Source organism: Truncatella angustata (genome assembly GCF_020726525.1).
Source record: "Truncatella angustata strain MPI-SDFR-AT-0073 chromosome Unknown BKA67scaffold_1, whole genome shotgun sequence".
Classification (NCBI taxonomy): Eukaryota; Fungi; Ascomycota; class Sordariomycetes; order Amphisphaeriales; family Sporocadaceae; genus Truncatella; species Truncatella angustata.
Window position 1 is genome coordinate 6,634,042 of NW_025763381.1, and position 12,303 is coordinate 6,646,344.

General features: G+C 48.6%; 4 protein-coding genes across 4 annotated transcripts; all 4 read right to left on the reverse strand.

Moving 5' to 3' along the window:
* Positions 1-54: 54 nt before the first annotated feature.
* BKA67DRAFT_549568 (uncharacterized protein) lies at positions 55-2,499 on the reverse strand. The gene is made up of 4 exons (XM_046101592.1): positions 2,194-2,499; positions 2,052-2,141; positions 927-1,968; positions 55-878 (listed from the first exon to the last, which is right to left on the reverse strand). Exons 1-4 carry the CDS (start codon positions 2,300-2,302, stop codon positions 416-418), a joined length of 1,704 nt encoding a protein of 567 aa, XP_045965047.1. The 5' UTR covers positions 2,303-2,499; the 3' UTR covers positions 55-415.
* A 663-nt stretch (positions 2,500-3,162) lies between these two features.
* BKA67DRAFT_634493 (kelch domain-containing protein) lies at positions 3,163-6,022 on the reverse strand (the record flags this gene model as incomplete). The annotated part of the gene is made up of 8 exons (XM_046105642.1): positions 3,163-3,621; positions 3,792-4,067; positions 4,131-4,184; positions 4,336-4,580; positions 4,648-4,740; positions 4,828-5,508; positions 5,566-5,737; positions 5,819-6,022. 8 exons carry the CDS (start codon positions 6,020-6,022, stop codon positions 3,241-3,243), a joined length of 2,106 nt encoding a protein of 701 aa, XP_045965048.1. The 3' UTR covers positions 3,163-3,240.
* A 954-nt stretch (positions 6,023-6,976) lies between these two features.
* BKA67DRAFT_549574 (Alpha/Beta hydrolase protein) lies at positions 6,977-8,677 on the reverse strand. Its single transcript, XM_046101593.1, has 2 exons — positions 8,271-8,677; positions 6,977-8,208 (listed from the first exon to the last, which is right to left on the reverse strand). The coding sequence occupies exons 1-2, from the start codon at positions 8,412-8,414 to the stop codon at positions 7,402-7,404; spliced, it is 951 nt and encodes a 316-aa protein (XP_045965049.1). The 5' UTR covers positions 8,415-8,677; the 3' UTR covers positions 6,977-7,401.
* A 303-nt stretch (positions 8,678-8,980) lies between these two features.
* On the reverse strand, positions 8,981-12,130 carry BKA67DRAFT_549576 (fungal-specific transcription factor domain-containing protein). The gene is made up of 3 exons (XM_046101594.1): positions 11,586-12,130; positions 10,753-11,533; positions 8,981-10,597 (listed from the first exon to the last, which is right to left on the reverse strand). The coding sequence occupies exons 1-3, from the start codon at positions 11,742-11,744 to the stop codon at positions 9,378-9,380; spliced, it is 2,160 nt and encodes a 719-aa protein (XP_045965050.1). The 5' UTR covers positions 11,745-12,130; the 3' UTR covers positions 8,981-9,377.
* Between the last annotated feature and the right edge of the window lie 173 nt (positions 12,131-12,303).

Genomic DNA, 12,303 nt, shown 5'->3' on the forward strand with positions numbered 1-12,303 from the left:
AAGTCTAATAGGATCGAATCCATTGGAATACTGTAATACATGGGGAAACTACGGCTAAGGATATAAATATTCAATAAATAATACAGTGATAAGAACAGTTAATTGGGTACAAGATGGGCAATATCAAAAAGACCCTCTATAGTTTCTAATACTCCAGAAGTAAGAGAGGTTGTAAAGACAAACTCTCATGAAGAAGTTTGAGGCTCTTATCAAAAATATTGACTGCCATCAACAAAGTGCTGTTGATACGCACCCACGCTCTCTCATGTTCATATAAGACCATCATTAGAGGTCAACTCTGAAATGAATCTGGATGAAGGAGGCATTGCGCTATGGGTGCAGAGAAATATTTCTTTCCTCGTATCAATAGCAGGATGAATGGGTCCTCAATACCAGTTATTGTAGTACTGGATGTCTAAGCCATCTCGTGCAAATTGCTATGCACACCTTGCAGTGCCCATCCTTGGTGCGGCCGCTGACCCGAACCATGTGTAATGTCTAGTTCACTGGGGTTTTCAACCGCTGCCAGCATTGCCGGCTCTTGGAACAGCTCCTGAGGTGATTTCTCTTGCTGGTGACTGTCGTAAACCGGAGGTGGTGTCGGGTAGTTGTGGTAGCCTTCTCCAATTTCCTGCACGGCTGGCTGTGCGTCCTGTTTTGACGTGCGGCGACGAAAGAACCAGAACGCGAGCCCCGCGAGTATGAGAAAAGCCACACCGCCAATGACTCCTCCCACTATCGCACCGATGGGGGCTGATGAACCACCCGTGGAAGAACTCACTGCGCTGCCGACACCCGATGAGCTGTTGGAGTTACTCGATGTTTCTATAAAAAGTGATTTAACCGTACCCGAAGTCCAGTCAACACTTCCCAGATTCCTGAAATCTTTTAGCATCGAGATTCAAAGTGATTAACTATGAACTTACCCAGCATTATACCATTTGGTGACTGCATCGGGCGACTCATAAGCTGCAGCATCAGGGTCGAACTCGGAATTCCAGCTCAAGCTCGAAATGTCCAGCACATTGATACCATTCGGCCAAGGGTCTGGATCCCGCAAGGCTGGGTAGTAATCCAGATCGGGATTCATACCACCAACGATGATCATCTGCCGCTTACCCGCGACGATACATTGTTGGGAAGTCCGCGGCCCGTCGGTCGACACACTGCTCTTGATCCATACAAATCCGGGAACTGACAAGACGTAGATGTCCTGGAAGCTGGCCTGGTTTGATCCGTCGTAGCCGCCGAATAGGAAGATTTCGTGGGTACCATTTTGACCGGCAACGTCCACAACGCAGAACTTGCTACGTGGGCTCGGAATATCACCTGTAGTCTGCTGGAAGAACCAAGTCTTCGTTTCAATGTCCCAAAATGACAGATTACCAAGACCGATCAAATTAGGCTCACTGGAGTTATAGCCACTTCGCCGGGAAATTTCACCGCCCAGTGCCAGCACCATACCGTTTCCTGAAGTACCAAAAGATGGCAGGCATGCGGCGCTTCCTGAGATATACGTTTCGTAGCTATTCAATCCTGCTAGGGACTCATTCGCCCAGACGCCACTCGTGATGTTGTAAGTGAGCATGCCAGGAGATGGAACCGCGAGATCGCCGGCAGCAAATGAACTGTCTGTCCATACGCTACCCATACCTCCAATGAAGAATCCCATTCCATTACATTGGGTAACAGCAGCATTGGATGTGCGCTTAATGGACATGAAGATATCGACGTTGGCCGCAGGTTGTTTCCGCCACGAATTCTCATTTGCAGAGAACTTCCACAGGTCTTTCGTCTTTGATAAGTTTCCCCATGGTCCTTGCCCTCCCCACATATACATGGACTCACTCGTCTGATCCGTCCATAATGCCGAGGTGTCGAATACTGGGGCTGCTTTCTCGATCGAAGTAATGGGCACGGTCTTGTTTGTCCATGTCACGTCCAAAGGTATTGACAGGGTATCGTTCACTAGCGACCGACAATGTCAGTTTACCACTGTGGTGAAACCCGGTCGCTAGATGCAATGCGATTCACTGTTCGAAACTGCTTACTCTGTCTTGTTGGTTGTGATTCTGTTTTGCCATTACGATACTGCGCAACTTCCCCGCCATCGACATACAAATTCTTCCCAATTACGGCGACTAGTTATGCTTGATTAGCAGATTCCACCACTAGACTCATGTCTCAGCCTACCGGCATGGCCCGTCCTCCGGATGAAATCCGAAGATGAGTATGTGTCAACGCCGTACACGCCGATACTGATGCCACCCAACAGCAACATAAGACTGCGTCTTGGAACCATTGCGACTGACGTCGCCGACAAAGAACAGTGTCTCCACTAGCGGAGGAGTCAAGTGAGAAGAAATGTCAAAGGATGACAACAAGGCAATCCCAGGACTACGAGAACTCTAAGGCCATTAAGGTATGTGGTGGATGGGTCCGCGAACCCTGTCGAGCGCTGGCCGCGGTGGGGGGCAATTTGAGTTTGCGGCCCATCAGTGTGCATGCTGGTACAGTAGACGAACCTGGCCAACCTAACCTAACCTTAAAGCAACAGAAAGACCCCCAATACAAATCAGTTCACGACACCGTCTCCCAACGTGGGTACTACGGGAGAACCTAGAGAGAGAAATCCCAAGATCTATCGTAAGAACAGAACAATGATGCTTCTGTACACTTATTACTAAACATAATATTTGCAATTCATCGCACGGCAAGTTACAGCATCTCGACATGGCGATGTTCCTCGAATTCGCGTTTCATGCCTTGGTGCGAGTTCCAAGGTTGCCTCTGGTAGGCATTGGGGGAGGGGTGAGATGTGAAGGATTTCTACCTTGTAAGGCTTATGGAGCAGTGGAGTATGCACGGCTCGGTAGCAGCACATCGCGACGCTACTGGAACACGCCAAACTCCCGATCTTCTGGACCACCAGGGGTATCAGCCAATCAGTGGGATCAAGTCATCATGGCCGAGATTGGTGCCCTTGGCCAATTCTAAGATATAAGTTAATACCTAAATAGGGAAGACGCGAAATACCTTGAGTGTTCAACAAAAATAGTTTCCAGGCAATGATTCGTTGAGATTCGAGATCCAAATCACTGGGACTGAGTACCCGCATTCCCGGTTATACATCATCTTTCAAACATTAAGCACTTCATTTAAATTTTTTGGCAAAATATTCAATTAATTCATATAAGTGGCGGTTGCTAAACTTGATTAGCCAATTTTCTAATCCTGTCGCTACAGGGTGACTTGGACAGTCTTAGCGATCGAAGGCACGCCGGCACTCGATAACGCAAACAAGTAGTAGTATCCAGGAAGAAGAATACCACTATCCTTTTCGAGAGTAAAACTGTACTGGGTGCCACTTTGCGTCGTCGCCGCAACGGGAATGCGTCGCTGGTCAGAGTTGATGGAGTGGGTTGCGCTGCCGATGCGCACCAAAGAGAATTTCACACCACTCGCCGACGAGCTCATTGTCGCGCTTAGGTTTCCGCCGACTCGGACGGACGTTGCGGATACGGCACTAATCACAGGTCGTGTGGCAGGACTGTTATCCGAGTTAAATAGGTAGGGCGGTGTGAATATCTGGCCGTCAGCATGATCTACGGCCTTGTTACACTACAAAATTTGAATCAGTATCTGTTCCCTAAAGATGGCTCATTGTGGATGATATGATCTCCAGGAGTATTGTGAAACAGTCCCCTAGATTCAACTGCCTTGGATTGGCAATTACGCGCTCCATCGAAGTGTTAGGAAGGGTTAAAGATGAGTTCGGAAATCTAACTTACGGCGGCATCGGATGAGCCTGGAGCACCGACGTAGCAGAGGCCGCCGCCACCACTAAAGACGGTACCGTCGGGGAGCAGTAATGAGACAGAGTGGTAGTTACGTGCGACAGCAGCCAGCGCAAGTGTCTTCCAAGACTTGGTGGCCGGATCAAAGAGCTCGGCTGCGAGAGCGCCATCAGTGTCTGTGAAGACATGGGCTACCTTCTGGCCCCCAGTCACTAAAATGGTTCCATCAGGAAGTACGACGCCGTTTCCGAACGCACGTGCATAAGCCATCTTGTCACGAGATGTCAGTCTGGGTGCAAATTGTGCGATAAGGGAGAGCGTTCGACGACTCACATCTGCTACACGCTCGACCGTCGCCGCGGTATTTGGCTCGCCAATTGTGGTGATCTGCGTTATTTAAACATACCGGTCAGTCCATCTTTCCATATTGATAGGGAATATACTTCGGGAGTTTGGCTCGGTTAAGACCACTGGTCTGGCTTCTCGGAGGACCTAAAGAACAAAAGGAATAAAGGACGCAGGCTAATTTCATACGTACATGCGCAGTCTTGAACCCATCACTAGCATCATAATCTGAGGCGCCACCTGCAGAGAATATCTTGCCAATGTCATACATGACGTTGATACCGCACATAGCATCATCCGTATCACGTGTTGCTGCTTGCACTACTGAGCCTGTACCGCTTGTACCGTACCAATGTTGCGTGCGAGAAGGTCCAGCCTGGAAAACCGACTGGTTCTTCCAACCGTAAAGCCATCCGTGGTTGTCTTCCCTCCAGATGCCTGTTGATGAACATGTTAGTCCTCTGCACAAAGAAATACAGACTTCTCACAAGCATCAAAAATGTACCTTCATGGTCATCGGTGAGCATTGGAGTGACATCAGCTCCATCAAGAAGCGTCCAAGCATTTGTTGACGGGTCGTATATTTCACCGTTTTTGCCTACAGCATTTGAGGTCAGTATCCAGACTATCTTCGTAGTCTAGGTGAGGTGTAGGTGCAATAAACGGGGCACATTGTCTCACTTACCACCCAGGCCACCAGAGTATGAACCACCAATGGTGAAGATCTTGCCGTTTGATAAAGTTGTTGAAGACTGGTAACCTCGGGCAACATTCATATCCGGTCCTCGGGTAAAATTATTCGTTTTGGGGTCATAAATGCTTGTCTTCTCGGCATCAGATCCACCTGTAATGACGAGTTTACCGTCTTGCAGCTGACTCATGCCTGGGCAGAACATATCATGGTTCGTGTTAGATACCTGCCTCTGCGAAATTGCTCCGGTCTTCCAATTGTAATCGGCAAACTGGGTGTAGCCGCCCGCACCTCCGAAGGTAGTGGCGCCCCACGATGAGAAAACCAGCATTCGGCTAGTGTCAGGTGCTTCCGGGACAACGTATGCGGCGACTGGAATGATGGGGAATCGAATGAGATCCGACCACTGCCCTGTAATTGCCGGGGTTTGTGCAACGTTCTTCTTGATGACATCGAATTGCTTGTTCATGGCCCAGATCAGCATAGCAGTGGTGTCCTTGATATGACAAACTTCGGCTGCACTGTCGTAGACTGCTTGAGTGCATCCACTAGTCGTGTCACATAATTTTGCACAATCGTTTGTTGTTGCAACATTGTCTACAATCTGAGCACTTGTGCCTTGGAGATCCGTGTCGGGGCAGACTGTATAAATGGCACTTCCGGTGTATGTGGTAGCTTCAGAAAGCGTCAGCATCTGTAAATAAGGGGTTGGAAGACTGCAAAATCTCATACTCGTGAAGGGGCATATGGCAATGATTTCGCCTTCGGCAAGCGTGTTGTTGATATATATGACATCAAATTGGGTATTGGAAACCCAGTTCAAGTCTGCCGTGGCGTCTTTAATATGGCAAACCTTGTTCGTGTTGTCATAAACTGCCTTGGTACATGTAGTCGTATCGCTGCACTATAGCTCGCCGAGTCAGCTACGTATACAGCAGATACTCCCTAGGCTTAGGAAGAGTCTTCTCTGGAAGGCATTTCTCACAAGCTTGGCACAGGCACTCGTAGAAGCAATGTTGTTTGTAATAACAGCACTTGTTCCTTGCAAGTCCGTAGCGGCACAAATTGCGTACTTGGCACCATCGCTGTCAGTATAGTAACTAACAGCGGAAGGGCAGGCAGTCAGAGCTGCTACAATAGACAAACTCAGTGCCAAAGCCAAGGCCTGGAAGGCCGTCCGCACTGACATGATTGGAAAAAGAGTTCGATCAGAAACGACTGGATTAGAGGATGGCAAAGCCTAACGAACAGGTAAACCTATCGCGAGTGATAGCAAGTAGAAATGGCAGGGAAACGAAATGAATTTGTCATAAAACCTGCTCAAGTGCAATTTAGATCATGGTCGACATCCTGCTATGTGTTTATAGACCAGCATGCCTTATTTTTGTATTATTTTATATTATTTATTTTACCGATAAGCGCCCTTCCTATATGCAGTCATCAATATAGTTGTGTGTTCTGGTCTTGGAAGCTGCGTCAGCACTCAAAGCGACTTCCTCTTCGGTTTAAACTGTCCGCTACACATACAGATCACTTGGACCGGAAAAGACATCCATTGGCTTGAATTCTATATCGGTCACCTAGATCTAGTTCATGTCCAAGATGTTGATCACTCGGAGTGTCCCGAATACCCTGGTTCCTTGCAGTTCCAGCTTATGGTGTTGCGGACTGTCGTGGGGGTTTGGTTTAAGCGAAAGACCCTCATTGGACGCGCGATCAGAAGTTGCATGTGCCGTGACAAGTTTCCCATCCCAGTTGTGCCGGAGATACTTGTATATGATCATAGCGCATAAAGCGGATCGTATGCGGGCTCGCTGCTATCGAAGTCAGTAGCATGTGGGAGAGCCAAGTTAGGTGTCCCGATACAAAGGATGCGCATCACGCCAAGGCAGCGCGGCGAACGATATATGAACGGTAGACTGAAGCGCGATTGCAGGCTCACGCCATCATTCTTTAGAGCACGCGACAGGGTTACATAGCAAGATGATCATCCGAGCCCTCGGGAACGATTGTTTGTTCTCACTGACCCGATACAAGCCAATCAGATGTGTTATAATGGTTGCAATAACCTCCCAACTTTTGCATCTAAAAGCCTTGGCATGCTGCAGCACTCTACGCGAATGTCAAACAATTTAATTAAACGACCATCACAGCTTTAGTAGCAAGCCAAGAATTCCTCTGCAGCTACGTTAGAAGTCAGAAACGGCTTACATGATCTCAATTCATTGGGTACAATGGAGTGTCAGACCCCCTTGCCATGTGTTCAAAGGCGTGGCCGTGCGTCCTACCACTGACTAGTGAAAAGCACATTGGCGTACTGCAGGAACAAGGATAAACAGGGAAGTAATAACGCCACGAGATCACGATTCCACGGTCTCTCTCACGATAAACGAAACATGAGAAGATAGGATATCGCTTAGCTCGGCATGCTCATGTAAACTCACTTCGCGAGCTTTGGCATGGTTAAGAGCAAGTTTTGTTGAGGTTTGATTGATGGGTAAAAATGCACGCAGACTTTTGGCTTAGTTAGACTAGCCTGTGTAGATATTTTTCGCTTGAGCTACAGTGTTACAATGCAGCCTTCGATTCCGTACTTTTGACCGTGCTTTGCAGGAGGAAACGAACCTGCTTGGCCATGATCGATTCAAAATCCTCTCCGTTTAGCAAGTCCATGTGACCTTTGTTCTTAACCAGAAGATATTCTTTAGGGCCTTGGAGGCTATCGAATAACACGCGCTGCTTCTTCGGAGGTGAAATGTAGTCGTCGCCGGCGGTCACTATCATCACCGGTGTTGGCGAGACTAGTGGCATCAAGTCGTAAGGCCTCCAAGTCGAGATACGATAGTGCGTTTGAACTGTCATCTCGTTCTTGTATCCTGGAAGCATAGCTGCAAGTCGTTCGGCGACACGGTACTCATAGGTGGTAGTTCCCGCACCCCATCCAAAGGGGCAAGCTCCGTCTTTCTGTACGACGGGTACATAGCGTGGATTTTCGCCAGCTATCTGAGCGGCGCGGTCTTGCATTGCATCCTCGTACAGAATCTGCAGATCGCGCTCAGGATACGAAAGATCCGTGAGCGGTGAAATGGCGATCACGCACTTTGCACGTCTATCCAGCGCTGCGGCATTGAGCGCAACGACGCCGTTGAATGAGAAGCCCCAGTACGCGATTTTAGCGGGATCGACTTCAGGATGACCTTGCAGAAAAGTTAAAGCATCGTGGAAGTCGGCCACGTGCTTCGCGGGGTCAATATCGCGGCTCGGCGTTCCTTCACTCTCACCCAGCGTGCGCGGGTCGTAGCACAAGGCTAGTATGCCGGCAGACTGGAAATACTCGGCTGCCTTTGGCACAAGTACCTCCTTCACGAAGCTGAACTAGACGTTAACATTATTAGTTGGACTAATACGTAGTGATGTCATCTGTGAAGGGACCCTACTCCTGGAAGTAGAATCACTGCGGGACCTGGAACCCGCTGTGTGGGTGAGTAAATGTTTCCTCGCAATGTCAATCCATCAAGAGTCCGGAACGACACTTTTTCAAACCGAGCCATGAAGATCGTTCGTGTTGCCCGACAGGGCATTCCAATGTCGTTCGTGTCGTGCTGACGGCGTCTCACAGGAAGCAGACACGTTACCGGGCTAGTTTAGTCAAAAACTATCTACTTTGGCGCTTCAGCTACGGTTATGGCGCAAACTTACTCGGTCTACCCCAGATTTCCTTCCAGCGCCTTCAGGGCACAACCGGTTTGATCGATATATTGCGGCACAACTATAATAGATATAAAGTAAATCTCTCTTATAGCCCTGATTCTAACGATCAAATCATATCAAGTTATAACAATACATGATTTTTTAATTCTAAATATATATATAAATTAATACGTAAGTTAAAATTAATAAGTTTTATAAAACTATCGACTTGAGACACATTATTGTTTCTCAATAGGGGCGGTATTTGAGCTGCAAGATGGCCCTTTCTTAAAAGTCTCATATAAGCTGGACCGAATACGTTTGCGCCCCTACTGTAAATGTACTGGAGGCTGAACTTGCGACATTGAGGTAAGCCACGGGTTGTCAGTGCACCACCCACATGCGAATTTAGTGGTGACGGCACTGCCATTTGTTCCAACCGAGAAACCTCAATCCTGCGCCTCGCTGCCGCGTCAAAAGGGTTGCAATGTGGCGCACACAGGCATGAATTCTTCGCGCTGTTGCATGTGGTAGTCTTCAGCAATAACGATGATTACTTTTAGTTCGTCTCCTTAAGCTTGTGGAACAGTTTGAACAAGGATCAATCATCAAAATTCAAGGCTGGAAATGCTTAGCATGAACTGACACGAGTACACCTCAAATTGGACACGATTGATCAGGCTTGAACTATGTTTATAATTCCCATACCGATGAATCCAACAAATTTACAGTCCCTCAACCGCCCCCGCCCCCCAAAAGAATTAAAATAAAATAAAAACAAAACCCCCACGCAGTGCGCCTCGCGAATCACCATTGAACAATCAGGTCATTACCAACAACCAGGCAAGGCATTTTCACCCAAATATTGTTCGCAGCTCAGAATCCTCCATGACATCAATCCAATGGGTGTAACTCGTTCCTGGTGTATCGCTATCATATCCAGCCCAGATTGCTTTGACTAGATCTTTAGCTACAAGGACCGGTGCTGGTGGAAGGCTGTGCTCAAGTGCGCTGAGCCGTTCCATTACGAAACGACGAGCATGTGTCACTTCAATTGAGAGTCTGGTGATGGTGACTTGAGCCTCCAATGTATCGCTGCCGATGACAGAAGGCACCAGGGGGTTGACCGTGCTCGGATTGCCTGAATTGTCGATAGATCCCGCTCTCATTGACTGACTTGCTCGCCGATTATGCATCAGAGTTTCTGCGTCAAACCTCAATCCAGTGCTAGCTGACAGATATAACAGTGGCTGAATACACCGTGTCCCTGAGCTTACTGGCACCTTTTTTAATGTGTTGACCAAACGAAGGCTCAGCGGTACAATCCAGTTATCCCAAGGCACAAACCCAGCAGAGCCTGTGGCATGTTCGGGTAACCTCCTGGAGACCAGGTCTGGAAAAGTCTGATATAGCTGTACGAGTGAAGCAAGCCGGTACCCTTCGGCGACATCTATGAAATGTGATGCCGGAGACATCCTATCGCCGGTTTCTGAAATCTCATGTGGCTGGTAATGTTCGAGTCCCAGGAGCTCTTCTTCTATGTCCTGGGCTTCTTTGATACCTCTCAATGCTGTTTCCAGATTGCGCATCGTCGCAATTGAGCCTTGCCTCAGGTTACGCCGGAACCTTCTGCATAATCGGACTGCTTGAGTGAATAGTCTTTGCGCCGTGGCAGATACACCTGTCCAAGGATGTGGGACAATTGGCCGCGTCAACCCCTTGTTCTCCGGTTCTTTTAGTTTAGGAACTCCCAGATCATCTTTCTCATCCGAAATGACAGCTATCAACATATTCCAATAAATGATGCTGTTGTTGAAAAATGATAAAGTTTGCCGATCTGCCGCCGACAAGTTTCTTGAGTCTCTGTTTAGTCGCTTTAGCATCGTCTTCGCCTCTCTCAAGAACCGGCTTCCAATCTCCTTCGTGTCGATCCAACAAGCTGCAGTGCCGATGCAGCACAAAGATAGCAGAACCTCGGTCGGAAATGAGCCATCAGGTTGATCTTGAGTCGATTGCAGCTCCTTCTGTATGGCGTTGACAGCACTTCTCAGATATGATACGGCAATTTGCTTCACTATAGTATTAACAGTTAGTGCTTCTTTCTTCGAGATTTCCGAGGGTCTGTGGGATATTGCGAAAAGAATTACAAAGATCTTAATGGTCCTGGAAGGTGGCATGTGTTCCGTAGACGTGCTAGAAGGGGCAACATATATTTCCAAACTTGCTTACTAGCTGGCATCTGGCTGCTGAGACAGGATGCACTCATAGCCTGGAGGCAATTCATAACCGCTTCGGAACGAGTCCAGGTCTCATAGGCCAGCTTACGATTCAAGTTGGCCTCAGAATCAAAACTGGACCACATCGAGCAGACATTCCGAAACCATTCCTCCACGAGTAAAGATGAACGATCGTTGACTGCACGAGGTATCTGGGAAAAGATGGGCTGGTATTGAGGGCTGAACACCGGACTGCCCTGCCAGAGTGGGAATGCGGTTGTGTCTCCAGGACTGCCGAAAAGGCACAAGGATTGGTCAACAAAATGGTCATTGTTCTTTGAGTTGTCCGCCTGGATAAACTCATTAGGTTGTTGGGAGACGTCTTGCCATATATCTTGAAGCAGGTCCTCGATTCCGTAATCATATTCGGGTAGGATTAAATTGTCCAGAGTTGGCGACGCTATTCCATCGGCGCCCTCCAATAGTATGTCAGTACAAACGTCTGATCCCAGTTGGTCAGTGGATACAGAATGCGACGAAACAGGCGTAAGTTGATCTGTGGGCTCCGTCTGGTGAGTTTCCGCGGTTTGAGCTTGCTTCGAGACTTCGTCATTCGTCGGGATGGCTTTGGAAGTGGCACTGACGAGATCTTTGAGATTCGATGGCCCTTTGGATTTGCCGCTCAAACTCTTCTCGTGCTTTGTTGACCACTTGAATGACTGAGTATAACCGGGACACTTTCGGTTGTTTTTGACGCACATCAGACATTCCGGTTTGGTCTCATCACATTTGAGCTAGGATGCGATGTTAGAGCATGGGTAGGATTCGGGAGACCTGGCCACGTACACGCCTGGACTTGCAATGTGGGCATCCATTGCGTGACCTCGTCTTGATCTTCGCGCTGGGCCTCACGTGGTCCTGACCGTTCTGTCGTTGAGTGCTGCCCGCCATGGCATGAGGTTGTGACATTTCGTAGGACCAGCAATGGCTCCACCCGGACACCATCCAATTGGGGAATAATTAGCCAGTAGCACTAAAGGACAAGCCTGAACGCGATCGACTGCCAGATTCGTATCATGGCAGGACTCATACCAAACAGAGTCTTGCTCGAATGCTCGAGCTCCAAGAAACATGCGGCAGAGGGGTTCGGTAGGGTAAATATTTCTTGTTTAATAAGGTTGCCGCGATGCGATAAGCCGTTTGGGAGCTGGGCCAGTCGCGACGTGTACGGCTCCCACACGCCGTGCCCGACCGACGATGTCTGACTGTCCAGATGGCGCATCACTAGATCCAACTCTCCGAGTTGGCCGGACAAGGGCCTAGGTTAGTCTAATGTATGTATCTGATGGTCTGCGTTGCTTGTCCAGCACGGGCATCCAACCAGACTTGGTGGGTGTCAAATGGGAGTGCTACTGCACAATTGCACCCCACGATTCAGACGCTCATGCCAAGCGCTGCCAGCCCAGCCGCATCTGCTACGTACGGAGGGCTTGGTAGGTCACCTTTGCCCCTCCCGAAATGCGGGGAAGTATCTTACACTGCACCGTGTACACATTCTAGTCTG

Coding starts and splice junctions, on each gene's coding strand:
- BKA67DRAFT_549568 (XM_046101592.1), bottom strand. CDS start 2,302: ATGGTTCCAAGACGCAGTCTTATGTTGCTGTTGGGTGGCATCAGTATC. Junction 2,142..2,193: donor CCGGAGGACGGGCCATGCCG/GTAGGCTGAGAC, acceptor AAGCATAACTAG/TCGCCGTAATTGGGAAGAAT. Junction 879..926: donor ACCAAATGGTATAATGCTGG/GTAAGTTCATAG, acceptor AAAAGATTTCAG/GAATCTGGGAAGTGTTGACT.
- BKA67DRAFT_549574 (XM_046101593.1), bottom strand. CDS start 8,414: ATGCCCTGTCGGGCAACACGAACGATCTTCATGGCTCGGTTTGAAAAA. Junction 8,209..8,270: donor CAGTGATTCTACTTCCAGGA/GTAGGGTCCCTT, acceptor GTTAACGTCTAG/TTCAGCTTCGTGAAGGAGGT.
- BKA67DRAFT_549576 (XM_046101594.1), bottom strand. CDS start 11,744: ATGGTGTCCGGGTGGAGCCATTGCTGGTCCTACGAAATGTCACAACCT. Junction 11,534..11,585: donor CACATTGCAAGTCCAGGCGT/GTACGTGGCCAG, acceptor ATCGCATCCTAG/CTCAAATGTGATGAGACCAA. Junction 10,598..10,752: donor CAGCAGCCAGATGCCAGCTA/GTAAGCAAGTTT, acceptor TTAATACTATAG/TGAAGCAAATTGCCGTATCA.